The following is a 15059-nucleotide window of genomic DNA, read 5'->3' as shown; positions in this document are numbered from 1 at the left end:
AGTGATTGGTGTAAGTCAGAGAGCAGGAAAAGGAAAGTAGATTCCCAAGATGAGAACCAGATGGCTAAAGAACAGTCAAGAATTGAAGAAGAGTCTTTGAGTAATTGAAACAAGACCTTGTGTGTACAGAGGCCCAGTCAGAATCCTAGCAAACATAGAAGTATGGCTTCAGCTGGACTGTCCTTTATCGAGGGATCCTCCTCATTTCATTCTCCAGTCGAGATTCTTTTTTTTAAAAAAAAAAAAGATTTTATTTATTCATGAGAGACACACAGAGAGAGAGAGAGATGGGTTGAGGATACTTTGCCCAGATTCTGACAGGGAGGCCTGTGGCCCAGAGATCAAGTGAATTGCAATAAAAAATGGGCCCTTGGGGAGCGTAGGTGGCTCAGTCAGTTAAGCAGCCAACTCTTGATTTCGGCTTGGGTCATAATCTTGGGGTCCTGGTATCAAGCCCTATATCAGGCTCCACACTCATTGGAAAATCTGCTTCAGGATTCTTTCTCTCCCTCTGCCCCTCCTCAGGCTTGCTCAAGCACACTCTCTTTCTCTCTCAAATAAATAAATATATATTTTTAAAAAAAAGAAAGAAAGAAATGGGGCCCTTGGTCTGGGCTCACTTCTGACAGTTTGGGGTTCTTAATCTGAAGCCTGTTTAGTGTTGGAAGAGTTGAACCATAGACATGCAACATGCTCTCTTGGAAACAAAGACAGGAAATTATCTTTTGCAGAGGGAAGAAAAAACAAGAGGTCTGAATAGCACTAGACCAAAAGCCAGGCAATCTGGGATTGGTCCTGGTCCCTTTACCCCTCTCATTAACTCATTGTGTGATTTCAAGCTGATAACTTCTCTGTAAACCTCAGTCTCCTCATTAAAAAAAAAAAAAAAAAAAAAAAAAAAATTATTTATTTGACAGAAGGAAAGAGAGAAAGGACAAGCAGGGGAGCAATAGAGGGAGGGAGGGAAGCAGACTCCCCACTGAGCAGGGGGCCTGACATGGGGCCCCATCCCAGGACCCTGGGGTCATGACCTGAGCCAAAGGCAGACGCTTAAACAACTGAGCCACTCAGGCACCCTCAGTCTCATTTTTAAAACAAGGGTATTGGAATTCAGCAGTTCTCAACCTGGTATGCACCTCAGAAAGGTCCACACACATGCAGCAACAACAGCAACAAAATCCCACCTCAGATCCACTGAACCCCCAAACTGAAGGTAGAATACCAACATGTGTATTTTCTTAATGCCATAGAAATTCTTATAAATCCTCCCAGATAAGACCACTACGATAGATAAATTCAGAGCTGTCTTTTAGCTCTAACATTCTAGAAGTCTGACTCCCAATTTCTCCCAGTCTCTTCTTTCCTCTATGCCGTTGCCAGAGTAATCTTACTAAAGCAGTAGCAGGGACAGAAGGCAAGGCAAGCCTAAGAAATCTGGAGAGTTATTCACTGTGTGGGAAAATGAGGGCGATGAGGATGATTCTAACGTGTCAAGTCTAGGAACCTGAGATTATGATCACAATTGACAACTGACAAAAACAGAATACATGAAAAGGAAAAGAAAAGATGAGGGCATGGTAGACATTTTGTTTTATTTCATTTGCCATCAGCATATCCAGTCCTTCTTACTCAGGGAAGTGCCCCCATGCTATGCAGTTTTTGCAGTATTGCGAAGGATAGGGAAGCTGAAGCAAGGCGATAATTCTCCCTGCCCCCCCACCCCCAGCGGCTAGAATGACATATGACCCAGGCTTGGCCACCTGGCCACACCTCTCTGAACTTTGAATCTTCAGGGAATGACATGAGACATACTGACAAGTTTAGAACTATTCAGAGCAACAGAAACAGTAGGTGTCCACCCACAGTGGGTCCCAGATAATGGTTGGGAGGATGGGGTCCCAATCATAGTGATGGTGGCCATTCCAGATTCTTCTTTAGGCACAAACTTGGTTGTGGTGCCTGCTGCCTGGCCTTCCTAGGTTACAACCCATTTTCCACACCCGACTCTCCAGCCTTCCTGTCAACTTGGTATCCTTCCAGTAAATTCTTTTTTCCTTAAATTTCTCACCGTTTCTATTGTTTGCATCAAAGTTTTCTGATGGAGATATTGGTTTGTTGTTTTTGGTTCTGGTTTTGGGTTTTTTGTTTTGTTTTGTTTTGTTTGTTTTGTTTTTGTTTTTTATTCATGAGAAACACAGAGAGAAACAAGAGAAATAGGCAAAGGGAGAAGCAGGCTCCGATGTGAGACTTGATCCCAGGATCCTGGGACCATGATCCAAGCCAAAGGCAGATGCCCGACCACTGAGCCACCCAAGCGCCCCTGGTTTGTTGTTTGTTTCTGAAGTGTCACCTGAAAATGGTTGACAAGGGTGCTTTGAAAGTTACAAAACTATCTAAAATTAGTGCCATAGCCTAGAGTAGAATGAGCCAGGGTTGCATGTGTTTATGTTTCTAAGCCCCCACCTGTACCACAGACCACCAAGAGAAGAGGGACTCACAGATTCACTTTAATGCAGTCCTCAAAGATGCCAGTTGGAACAAATAGCAGTGCAGCCTACATACCAATGCTTCCTCTCCAGCTGCTTTCGCTGTGCCACTCCTACCATATTTCCTGGGGATTGCAATTGCTGCTCAGATTCCCTGCACTCCTTCTCATAGTGTGTCCAGGGTTCCACACCACCACTAGCCCTTGAGCACTCCTCATACACATCACTGCAAACCTTCCTTTTTCCCAGCAATTAGAGGCTCTAGCTCCTCTCAGCTGGCCTGAAAGACTCAGATGTGAAGCAAGGCCATTCAGCCTAGTTCTGTGGGGACAGGCTCTTTCTCCCCACAGGTGCAATGACCCCTTTTTACCAGCCCAGGTGCTGACTCCCTCCTGAGACCTCACATCTAGGAAGGAGAAGGATCAAACCATCCCAGTGCCACCTCTCCCCTACCCTCCTTATCTCTTGGGATAACATCTTCTTGTATTCTTCCTCCCTCAAGCCAGATTTCCCCTAGAGGTTTGGCATCTTCCCTTTTGCTTTAAAGATGGCTAGCTACATTCTTACTATTACTCATCTTCAGTTACTTCCCTTTTGTTTCAGAGGAAGAAGAGATTTTTCTTCTTTTTTAAGATTTTATTTATTTGAGGGAGAGAGAGTGAGCGAGTGAGAGAGAGAACACGGGTAGAGGGAGGGGCAGAGGGTGAGGGAGAAGCAGACTCCCCACTGAGCAGGGAGCCCGACATGATGACATGATGTGGGGCTAGGAGCTCCATCCCAGGACCCTGAGATCATGATCTGAGCCAAAGGCAGAGGCTTAAAAGGAGCCCCGAGAAGCAGTTCTTTTTCTAAAGCTAACCCCTTCTGTCATCTTCTCAGCCTCCTCCGGACTCTTTCTGAACACTCTACAAATACAAATAAGACTTGGTCCCTGTAATTCTCAAGTTGACAGCTTAATAGAGAAGCAAAAGTATAAGTAAGTAATTATAACAGAAAAATTTATAACAGAATGGCAAACTCTGTAACTGAGACATATACAGGGTAATGAAGAAGCAGAAAGCAAGAGGAAGTGGGGTGAAGATTTCACAGAAAGAGGGACATTCAAGCTCTGTTCTGGAGCATGAGGAGGAGTTCACCAAGTAGACAGAGGAGATGGCCTTCCTGGTATTCCTGTGTGAGAATGATAAAGAACTAGACATTAGGTTAGAACGCTAGATTGGACATTAGGCTAGAAAATTAGAGAATCAAAGGAAGTAGAATCTATTGAGCAACTACTATATGCTGGGAACATGCTAAGCAATGATATATCTATCTCATTTAGACCTAAAGTAACCCTGTGAGGTGTGTATGGTATTGTCTCCATTTTACAGAGAAACTCAGGATATTGAGGGACTACTGAAAGATTGGGGCTGAAGGAGTAATATGGATTTGTATTTTATAAGAATAATTCTCAATCCTATCATCATCAGTGAGGAATAAAAACAAGCAGCCTTCCTCGTACCCTCATGGAATTAAGCTATCATTGGACAAAGTACAGGGCAGCTACCATTCGTTTATTCAACAAAATCTCTTTTGAGCATCTGCTACATGGCAGGATAATAGAGCTGCTGAGAATTCAGCAGTGAATAAGGCAGACAAGGTATGAGCCTGTTTGGCCGAGCCAGCTTTGGGTACAGTATTTGGCACATTCTAGATAATGTGGGATGAATGAATGTTATCCCCTTAGTCATGCCTTTAATGTCTAGCAAGGTTCAAAGCACAGTGCATTGTCAGAAAGAAAAAAATTCTGTTTGGCGAACAAGCACATTGGTGAAAAAAATAATTCTTTAGTTTTCTTAAATTTCCTGTCTAGATACCAATAAATCCACCTGGAATCAGCAACTGCTCTCACTCTGTCTCTCTCTCTGCCCCTCCTACCCCTCCCCTTGGTTTTTATTCCTCTCTTCCCTACCCTCAGAGTCCCTTTTCTTTTTTCTCTAGGCTCTGGTCCAAGAGTCCAAGCAACCAATTCCATCTTTGATTTAGTTGTGGTATGTGTGTGTGCGTGTTTTTTTTGTTTGTTTGTTTGTTTGTTTGTTTGTTTTAGGGAAGAGAGGTGGCTTTAAGAAGTCCTTTAGGTTCAATATATAGAGAATAAGGAGATAAATGGGCAAATGGCCCTTCCCAAAACCACTTTGAGTGAAATACCTAAAAGACAGCCCTTTCTCTGCTAAAGTTGATCACCTTTCACAGTGTAAATCACATGTCTTATTCTGTCTTAGTCTGTCTTTTCTCCCTATCCCACCAAAGAAATCCTTCTACCACCTTCACTTTGGCTCACGGCCCTTCTCCAGGAAAAGAGTAAGAGGGAGAAAAACCCCCATTTTGTCATAAATAAATGGATATATAGTTATACTGACCAGAATGAAGAATTTGCCTCAGAAGAAAGCACTGTGACGGGAGCAGAAGAAAAAGTCAGAGGGACTACAAAGCAGCTGCCCAAAGATTGACTGGTTTGAAAAGAAACAGGTATGAAATGGGTTCAGCAGGAAGCTGAAATCAGAAAGCATGATCACCCAAGTCCTCTAATCTGCAGAAGGATAGGATTCTCTACCCATCTTACCAGTGACCAGTGCAAAACCTGACTGGTTCTCTTCTAGAATGATCATTGTCCGACAGTTCTTTGTTTACTAGTCTCTGAGCTCTCCTACCTCCATCCCTGGGAAAAGCCTACAGCTGTCTCCCTGACTGTGATGTTGCTGAGCAACCACCAGGGGGCAAACCGAGACTACTGAGCTCTAGCCACATCGCTTCCACCTAGTTTCCATGGAGCCAAAATCGGAATGTCAGAGCAGGAATCTGGCTTTAGAAATCGTCAAGGCTTCTCATCAAATATCTTCGCTTACAGAGAAGAAAACCAAGGTCTCAAGAAGAGAAATAATGTGTCAAGGCCACTTAGTGAGTTCATGGTAAAGTAGGAACCAGAAACCAAGTCCAGCCCTATACATATTCCACCACACTAAGCTTTCTCCTGTCTCATATTTAATTCTAGACTACACTAGATTTTAATTATATTTCTTCCTATGAAAAGGACTTGTATCTCTAATTAGATTGTAAGCACCAGAGCCAGGGACTGTGTTTTGGACCAGCCTGTACATTAACTCCTCCAGCACCTAGCACAGGGCTCTCTGCAGGTAGCTTATGACCAATTCCAGATGTATTTCAACGAATGCTGTGAAACTGCCATGTGGCAAGCCCACAATGATTCCTGAGAATACAGAGAAGAAAATTTCCTGTCCCTGTCCTCAAGGAGTTATCTACCTCAGGGAGAAGGCAGCTATGTGAACAAACAGCTATAATTCAGGAAAAGATTTTTCAACAATGGTGCAGGCAAAGTGACATTGAAGCACAGAAGAGAGAGTGACTACCTGGGTGGGATGCAAAATTGGGTCCTAAAGGAAGAATTTATCAAAAAATGAATAGGAAGTCCAAATAGGAACAGCAGAATAAGCCAACACACAGAGATGTGAAGACATGGTGTGCTAAGTGAAAATGATTCACTGAGTAGCTGGAGCATAGTACATGTAAGACATTAGAATGAGGGAAGGGGGAGGTAGCAAGTAAGATGAGATAGTTTGAGCAAGTAAGATAAAGGTAGTTTGAGGTTGGCTGTAAAGTTGATGTCTGTCCATTCATTCATTTGATAAAGAGTAAGAATGCCCATGTGCCATACAACACCATTGTTGATAATGATGGTGGTGGTATGATGATAATAAATGAAGTAATAATAATGATGATAAAAATACTAATGTGGTTAAATTCAAGGACTCAGAGTCTTAATTAAGTCTAGGATTCACTCCTCATATGAATCAGATAACCCAAGTATTCTATCCTCCATTCATTTTCATTTATATAAAAAAGCATTCAGGGGCACCTCACCTGGCTGGCTTGGTGGGCATGTGACTCTTGATCTTGGGGTTATGAATTCAAGTCCCATGTTGGGTGTAGAGCTTACTTAAAATAAATAAATACTTTTTTTAAAAAAAAATTCAGTAAGACAGTGAGCACTGTCTGAGGAGCTAGGAATTATAACAGTGATCAAGAATTAGGGTGCAGGCTGTTACGGAGCTTTCATGTTAATGGAAGAGGCAGACACACAAGCGAAGAAATACATTTCAGATAATGATAAGTGACCCAAAGGAAATAAAACAAGGCAATATGATAGAAAATGACTGGCAGGGGTCATTATTTAATAGTCTAGATCAGGGAAACCTCACTGGTTTTTGAGCTGAATGAAGTGTTAGGGAAAAAGCTGAGGGAAGAGCATTCCAAGCAGGAGACATTTCAAGGGGAAAGACCCTCCAGAGGGTCCAGGCAGCCTGGTGCGTCCCAGGAAGAAAAAGGCAGCCAGTGTGCTAGAGCATTGCAAGCACAGGGACAATGGTCTGAAGTCAGAGGGTAGGCAAGAGGCCAGGTCATGGCAGGATTTACAAATTGTTAAGGGCTTGGGTTTTAATCTAAAAGCAATGGAGAGGTTTTAAGGAAATGACTGACACTACTTGATTTACATGTTTAAAAGATAACTCTGGAAAAAAATTAAAGAAATCTGTATATTGCTAGGGAAAACACAGAGCTAACTGGTGGTTCCTTATTCCCATCTGTGGGTGGATACAGCGCCTGCCACCATCTGGCTGTGGGACCCAAGTTATATGGCACCATTCTTTAGCACTCTAGTTATATCATCACAGACCTAGGGAGAAAAGTCTCTGAGGGCAAACTGCTTTGCAAAGGTCCCCCAGAGCATGAGCATGGAGGAGGCAAGAATATAAGTTCCACTCTCCTTTGTGCTTGCTTAGTGATGGCACCTACCATAGAGGAGGCTTCTGGTTGGCAGCAGAGCTTAGGATCTGGACGAAGGATGATTCCACTCCATGTCTTCCGAAGACACTTGTCCCCACTCAGTTTCCTTCATGAGAGCCCTGTGAAATTAAGGGCTATGTCTTCTCCCATCCTGTTTTCCTGTTGCCTCTCTCCATCAGAATCTCTATTTGCAAACTGTTCTGGGAAGAGAGGGCCTGCTGAGATTAAAAAAAAAAAAAAGAAAAGAAAAGAAAGGCTTAGAAATGTTCACGAAGCCACATTAAAAACCCATACAAACAAATACAAATGAGCCTCACATCCATTCTACAAACATTTATTTAGGTCAACTATATGTACAATATCTGGAGATGCAAAAGAATGTGTCTTAAAGTAATAACAGGTTTCTTGTTTTTGTTTTGCTTTTTAAAAGATTTTACTTATTATTGGAGAGAGAGAGAGCATGAGCACAAGCAGGGGAAGAAGCAGAGGGAAAGAGAAAGGGACAAGCAGACTCTCTGCTGAGTAGGGATTCTGATGCGGGGCTCCATCCCAGGACCCTGGGATCATGACCTGAACTGAAGGCAGATGTTAAACCTACTGAGCCACCCAGGTGCCCCTCCTCCTCCCTCCTATTTTAAGTAAAGATTTATTATATGGATAAGTAACTCCAACCTGGCTGAAGAGTGAAAGTGGAGTGGGGATTATTCAATTTATAAGTAAATTAACTTTGACAGTTCCTATAAACAAGATTTTCTTCCTAATGTACCTAAACTGAACCCAGTTTCAAAGACTCAATCAGTTCACACCTTTCAGGGCATCACTGAGTAAGGGCAGTGTCCTAGAGCTGGCTCTAAGGGCTCGGGGGAGCTGAGTGTTAAATTCTTAGGAATTTTACAAGCTGGTTGTTAAACATGATCATTCTGAACATTAAATTACATAAACTCACAAATAAGTTATATTCAAAACATTCAAACTCAACTCCTTATTATATTACTATGTTTTATTATCAATATTCTTGAAATTATTTATATCTATTGGACCAATGGAAATACTACATAATGGTGTCCTGCTGTCAACTCCACATTCAGTTATGTCATATCAGTAGCTTGAAATTGGCCAAGGTGGGAGTATCTACACCATGGAAATTGGCAACTGCTATAAACCAGGGCTTTGTTCCCCTGGAGAGCTGGTTGTTACACATTTACGAGCACACCACTGATGTAGAATTTCTATTATGTAGTCTTGTCTTACATTCACTCTTAGATGAATCTGATTTTAGAGTGTTAGAGTGTTAATTCTTAACAGAATTAAGTGGACGGGTTAAGAAGTCTTTCCTTGATGCTGATCTCTCTGATCTTTATCACTACACTAATTTTACATAATCAAGCAGCCTGCAGGCCAGGAGGAGGTCTTAGCCACAAATAACAGGTCACAAGAGGACTATCTAAAGGAAGAAAGATATTCTTCAACAAACCTTTATTTAGCAGCTACTATGTCCAAAGCTGTGTGAAGGTTAGGGAAGAGAGTAGTCTATGTTCTGGAGGAACTCACTCAGAGAAGGTGACCTGAAACCTTTGATGATACAATGTGATAAGTGGTAAGTGGTATAATGGAAATACAGAAGCATGAAGGAGAGAGAAGCTAACTCAGACACCATGAGAGAGACTTCAGTGAGAACTTGGCCTACAAGCACCAGTGTTTGTCTTGTTCTCCACTGTGTCCCTAGTACCTAGCACAATGCCTGGCACAGCATTGGGTAGATAAAGGAGGTAGTAAATTTTGATCTGGGGAAAAGAAGGCTGCCAGATAAGAATGGGTAGAGGGAGGGCATTAGAAAAGCAAGCAGGGGGACGCCTGGGTGGCTCAGCGGTTAAGCGTCTGCCTTTGGCTCGAGGTGTGATCCTGGGGTCCTGGGATCGAGTCCCGCATTGGGCTCCCTGCATGGAGCCTGCTCCTCCCTCTGCATATATCTCTGCCTCTCTCTCTCTCTCTCTCTCTCTCTCTCTCACACAAATAAATAAAATCTTAAAAGAAAAGAAAAGAAAGCAAGTGCAGAAGCATGGAGGGTACAAGAAAAGAAAGAGAAATACAATTTGAAGAAAGAAAATTTAATGTGGCATGAGGAGTCCAAGGACTGAAACTGGTAAGAATGCAAGTACGAAGAGAGGTTCTCTGTTTCAAATCTCTGCAGAGCTCCCAGGAGACAAAAAGAGTTGGCTTGTTCTGTATAGCCCTGAGGGGAGAGCTAGGAACGATGGGGGGAGTCACAGAGAATCACATATCAGTTAAAGAAATTTAGGGGCACTTGGGTGCCGCAGTTTGTTAGACATCTGCCTTCATATCAGATCATGATCTCAGAGTTCTGGGATTGAGCCTCACATTGCATGGGGCTCCCTGCTCAGTGGGGAATCTGCTTCTCCCTCTCCCTCTGCCTTTCCTCCCGTTCTGTTCTCTCTCTCTCTCTCTCTCTCTCTCTCTCTCAAATGAATAGTCTTAAAAAAAAAAAAAAAAGAACTTTCTAACGGAGTTGTCCAGCAGTGCAATGGGTTGCCTTGGAAGGCAACAAGCAAGTTCCCTAAGAGGTTACCAACAGGTGCCAAGTTTGGTGCAACAAATTGCTCTGGATGGATACTTTTTTTTTTTTTTTCTGACTAGATTTTGGAAGAATTTATACAATCTCCTTTCTTAAGGGACAACTATCTTAATGAACACCCATCTTCAACAACAATTCTACAGAAGATGCAGAGATTTCTCTCAAGTGCTTGTTTCTTATGTCAATTCATTGATTAAAACCAAGGGCAATACGTATGCTGAAGGCTCCTCCATGAAAGAGTAATATCTTTTCAAGTCACTGAAATCTTCACTCATTCATGAAGCAATTATTTCTTTGTGTGTCAGGGACCTTGCTAAATGCTAGAAGTATAAATGTAAATGAAAAAAGGACCCTGCTCCCCACAGTACTGAGTAGAAATGCAAATAAATATTTACTCCAAAATGCAAATTAAATATTTACACTCCAGTAGCTTACAATACAAAGTGCTCTGGAAAATGAAGACAAAAAATTTGCTTTGTTTGGGGGACCTTGGGAAGGCCTCAGAGAGGAAGTCACTCAGAGCTGACTTTTGAAAAGTTAAAAGGAATTCACTAACTAGAGGAGGAAAAAGATGGTACAGGAAGAAGGAAAACACAAACACGTGAAGGTGTGAAAGTGCAGTTTGTGGAAGTGAGTGAGTGGTGGAATAATAGGGTAGATGGGACTGGTAAGTATGCGCACAGGCTTGAATCCAATGCTACCAACTTTGGATTTTATTCTGTAAATGATAGGAAGCTTATCATTTTTTCTGTTATTTATTCAATAAACTTTTCATTTTGGAAAGATTTTAGACTGATAGAAAAGTGACAAAGGTAGTACAGTGTTCTTAACCTAAGAACCATATATCCTCCACCCTGCTTTCCCCAATGCTAACATCTCACGTAGCCAGAGAACCTCTGTTCAGACGAAGAAACCGAGATTGGTACATAACTATTAACTAAAGTATAGACTTCATTCACCAGCTTTTCCACTAATGCCCTTTTACTGTCCCAGAATCCAATCCAGGATACTGCACTGCATTTCACGTTATTTATTTATTTATTTATTTCCAATAATGAATTTTAAGGAGAAAGTGCCGTGATCACATTTGTCAGTAGACACGATCGGCATAATTCTTAGGGCTCACGTGAGGAAAATACATTGGAGGAGCCCAAATTAGGATGGAAGCCTTGCTTAGAATCTGTTGGCAAAGTCCAGGGAAGGGATAACAATGGCCCCAATGCTGGGAGCAGTGCGGATGGAGAGGAGGATTGAGGCATGTTTTGGTTTCATGGTAGAGACCTTTCCTGAAGTAGAACGGGTGGGATATAGGACAGGCTGATCCTAATTCACCTAAGACACCTAGGACATGAATATATGTGTGCAACAGACTTTAAGCAAAGATGGAGAAAAGAAAAGATCTCTGTCTCAGATCCTTAGGATGAGATTATTTCTGCAATTAAGCACTACATTTAACTCTGAGTTCCCTGAAAGCCAAGGCAAAAAGGGAAGCAAGATGACATACATAGCTCTCATTATCTGTTAAAATAAAGTATACTCAAGGAAGAGAAAGAGAATGGCCAGATGAGAGCGGGAGAAATGAAGTTTGAAGGGCACCTAGGAGGTAGATCATGCTTGTCCCTGATTTTGAAAGCCATGGCGTAACTCCATCTTTGGGGATCACTGTTTCTTCCCAGCACCCTCTGTTTTGGAGGGGATAGCCTGGCAGCACATGGGCATGGGGAGCCCAGCCTTACTGTAGGAAGGTACCTTTATAGACAGCCAGCCAGAAGTGTGGAAATGATTCTCTATCAGAATGGCATGTGGCTCAGCATCCTTCTCACCTCTTACTTTACTCGACCCTCTCCTCTCTTGTGCTCACTGGACTTTCCAATAGCTCTGCAAGAAAAGCTGGGCAGGAAGTTGAGGTTTAATGTGGGATAAACGAACTTTACGTAAATGGCCCAGCAAGTTGGGGGGAGAGCCAGGAGAAGGACCCTGCCCTTTTGATTTCAGAGCCTGGGTGTTTCTTACCGGGAAAGCTCAGAGGTCTTACTAATTCGTCCACTCATTCGACACAAGGTATGGAGCACTGAACATGGTTTTCAGGGCTGTATCCCCAGGGAGCTCACCTTCTGGTGAGAAAGATGACACTTTGACAACCAGCTCTCACTGAAGAGAACTGAACATGGCCATCACTCTCAGAGAGGTACAGGCCTTACCTGCAGAGACAAAGGAGAGATCACGTCCTGCTTCAGGAGTGGGAGGGGGGAAAAGCAGAGGAAGACGTCCAGAGAAAGGGCCAAGAATCCCGCTGGACTGGATTTCAACCTAGGCACGGAGCCTGTGGGTAGGAAGGGGAACTGTGGTAAGGGCATTCCAGCTGCCTGGAATTATGACCCCTTCTTTTTTGAGATGCTAAGTACTTTGACGTTCATTATCTCATTTCATCCTCGCAAAAAAAAAAAAAAAAAAAAAAAAAAAAAGTGGAAGGTGTTAAGATCCCCATTTTTAGATTCTGGGGCGGCGTGTCCAAGACCACCAACAGAATTGAGACCGGCAAGTGCCACGATTCCGTCCGGAGCTGGGAGCACGCACGCCCCCGCCCTGCCCCCGCCCTGCCCCTGCCCCTACCCCGAGCGCTCGCCACCCCGACGTCTGCTGCCGCACCCCGGAGACCCACCTGAGGCCTCGCTGGCTCGCGTCGCCCTGCGCTCGGGGCGCCGCGGGGAGCCAGGGGTTAAAGCCCGTGGTCCGGGCGGCCCCTTCCCCCTCCCGAGCCCTCTCGCCTCCTCCCGGCGCCGCGCCTGGAGCGTGCGTCCCGGAGACCCGCACGGGAGAGGAGGGGAGAAGTGGGCCTGTTTCTCGGGTGGCCAATCCCCCGAGCCCGCGGTGCCCCAGAGGAGGCGCCAGGGCCAGGCCAGCGCCAGGCCGGGCTGCCTGCTTCCCGCGGCAAAGTACAAATGCGCCCGAGCGCGGCGCCTGGCGCCCTTGGCGAGCACAGCCGGCCCGCGCTCAGCCAGCCCCCGCGGCCGCCGCGCCGCCGCCGCCGCCGCCGCCGCCGGTACCGCCGCCCCGCCGGGCCCCAGGGCCCCGCAGCCCGACCCCGCGCCCGCCGAGCGGGGGGCGCCGGCCGCCTCTAGCCCGCGCGCCCCGGGCCGCCCGCCGGTGCCGCGCGCCTCGCCCGACGCTGCGCGCCCGCAGAGCCCTGTCCTCCCGACCTCCTCCTCTCCCTCTCACCTTCTCCGTTGCTTTCACTGCTTTTCCTTCCTGCCGAACCTCCCTCCATCTCTCCATCTCCCGCTCTTTGCACCGTCCTCCTATTCCCACCTTGGACCCGGCCTCGGCCTCTCCGCCTTCGCCAGCCCTCCCTGGGTCTGCGCCGTGCTTCGTGCCCCTCTGCCTCCGTGTCCTCGTCTCACTCTCTCCCCCACGCCCCTCCCGGGGAAGGAGGGAAGGATGGTTCCCGAGGTCAGGGTCCTCTCCTCCTTGCTGGGACTCGCGCTGCTCTGGTTCCCCTTGGACTCCCACGCTCGAGCCCGTAAGTAGGGGTGGTGGTGGGACTGCGTAGGCAGAGGAGGGATTCGAGCCGCTGGGAGGTGCGGGGGGGTGGGTGGGAAAGTACCGGGACTTGGGAACCCAAACTGTTCTGACAGCCGTCGGGGCAGCACCTGTGCGGGGGAGAGCGGAGATTCCTCTGCCGGCCAGTATGGGCTGATGAGTTTGGGATACTGGGGTGGGGACTGGGGGGACCTGGGAAAACTCAGAGCCAAGGGGGCTGCTGCCATGGACCTGAGGATGAGGGGACTGAGGACAGTGGGGGAGAGGGCAGGACACTGTGCATGTGTGTTGGCTGGTGGTGGTGCTTAACATTCTCAGGAGAGAGCCAGGCATGTCTGGCTGCAAGGGTGCAGACAAAAGTGATGAAGATGTCAACTATTGCATTCAAAAGGAACCCATGGAAAGACAAGAGCTAACTAGATAACCTCACTCTGTTACCTCCTGTGATTCTCACAACACTTCCATGAGGTGGGTATTGTCATTTGCATTTTACAGATGAGAAAACAGGTTGATAGAAGAAACTTGCCGAAGTTTACAGAGCTAGCAAGCCATCCAAAGCCTGAGCTCTTCAATTCCAAATCCTATACTGCCGGGCCCCACCCCCCCAGCATCTGGAAGGATCCCTGATTTGGAGCTGTAAGACTCTGGGAGGCAGGAGGGCACAGGGAGATAGGCCAGTCTTCACTATCCCAGATCTTTTGAATACCATCAGATGGAGAGCACCTCTCTTAAGCCTCAGTTTCCTAATCTATAAAATGGGAATCAAAATCCCAGGACTGTTGTGAGAATTAAATTGGAGAAAATATGTCAAGCAAATAGCTGGTACATGGTAGCATCTTTAAAAATATCAGTCCCCTAATTCATACTTCTCCACTTAGAGCATATATACCTAAGTTTATGTAATCTCTCCGGACCTCAGTTTCCCCCTGTCCCTGCAAGAGGCCAGCAGACCCCCTCCCCATCCCCAGTCTCTTGGGGGAATCCTGTGAGGATGGAAAACAAAACCAAAGATTCACTTAATGAGAAGGAAGGAGCTTAGTTCAAATCCTAAAATACCTGATAAAGAAACTGAGGACGAGGAGGGGCAAGAGTTTGCTCCAGGTTACCCGGCACAGAGCCTGGGATGAAGACCCCGGTTTCCCAAGCCCCAGTAGCGCTCTGTCCTCTCCACAGCTCAGCTCCCCTTTCTTTTGCTGCCTTTCTTTTGCACGTGACTTTCTGGAGCTGGTGGTGCTGGATTTTGTTTCATTCTTGTCTCTGCTTGTGAGGGCAAGCTGCATGTCTGGTCGTCTCTGGGCTGCCAGCAGCATGAGACTCATAGAAGTCCTTAGCAACAAGTAATGGAAAGAACTCAGTGTTGGGTTCAAGTCCTGCCACTGCCCCTTAGCAGCTGTGTGACTTTTCATAAGTCCCAACTTCTCTGAGCCTCAATTTCTTCATCTAAGGCACAGATGGTACCTGGAACCCAAAGAGTTCTTGGGAGGATTAAAGGAGGGGACTGTGTTAAATTAGCTAGCACAATGCCTAGCACTCAGTAAATGTCTCCTCCCTTTCCCTGGGCCCTGGAGGTTTCCTCCTAACATTTTAAAAGGGACTTACCA

The 15059-nt window shown here is 45.6% G+C and overlaps 2 protein-coding genes across 5 annotated transcripts in view; one reads left to right on the top strand and one right to left on the bottom strand.

Moving 5' to 3' along the window:
- Positions 1-3186: 3186 nt before the first annotated feature.
- Positions 3187-13194, bottom strand: LOC121476176 (spidroin-2-like). The gene is made up of 5 exons (XM_041729905.1): positions 13177-13194; positions 12581-13130; positions 12120-12241; positions 7335-7543; positions 3187-3656 (listed from the first exon to the last, which is right to left on the bottom strand). The coding sequence occupies exons 1-4, from the start codon at positions 13192-13194 to the stop codon at positions 7460-7462; spliced, it is 774 nt and encodes a 257-aa protein (XP_041585839.1). The 3' UTR covers positions 3187-3656; positions 7335-7459.
- CHRDL2 (chordin like 2) overlaps positions 13023-15059 on the top strand; it is a 32828-nt gene continuing 30791 nt past the window's right edge. Inside the window, exon 1 of one of the 4 annotated variants that reach the window (XM_041729736.1) lies at positions 13023-13438. In XM_041729736.1, the coding sequence (XP_041585670.1) occupies positions 13357-13438 (82 nt within the window). In that variant the 5' untranslated portion in view covers positions 13023-13356. The remainder of the gene's footprint in view (positions 13439-15059) is intronic. The other 3 variants (XM_041729734.1, XM_041729733.1, XM_041729732.1) reach the window with 3 other exon arrangements.

Source organism: Vulpes lagopus, chromosome 15 (assembly GCF_018345385.1).
Source record: "Vulpes lagopus strain Blue_001 chromosome 15, ASM1834538v1, whole genome shotgun sequence".
Classification (NCBI taxonomy): domain Eukaryota; kingdom Metazoa; phylum Chordata; class Mammalia; order Carnivora; family Canidae; genus Vulpes; species Vulpes lagopus.
The sequence above is the reverse complement of the archived record's forward strand: the minus strand, read 5'-3'. Positions and strand labels throughout refer to the sequence as shown.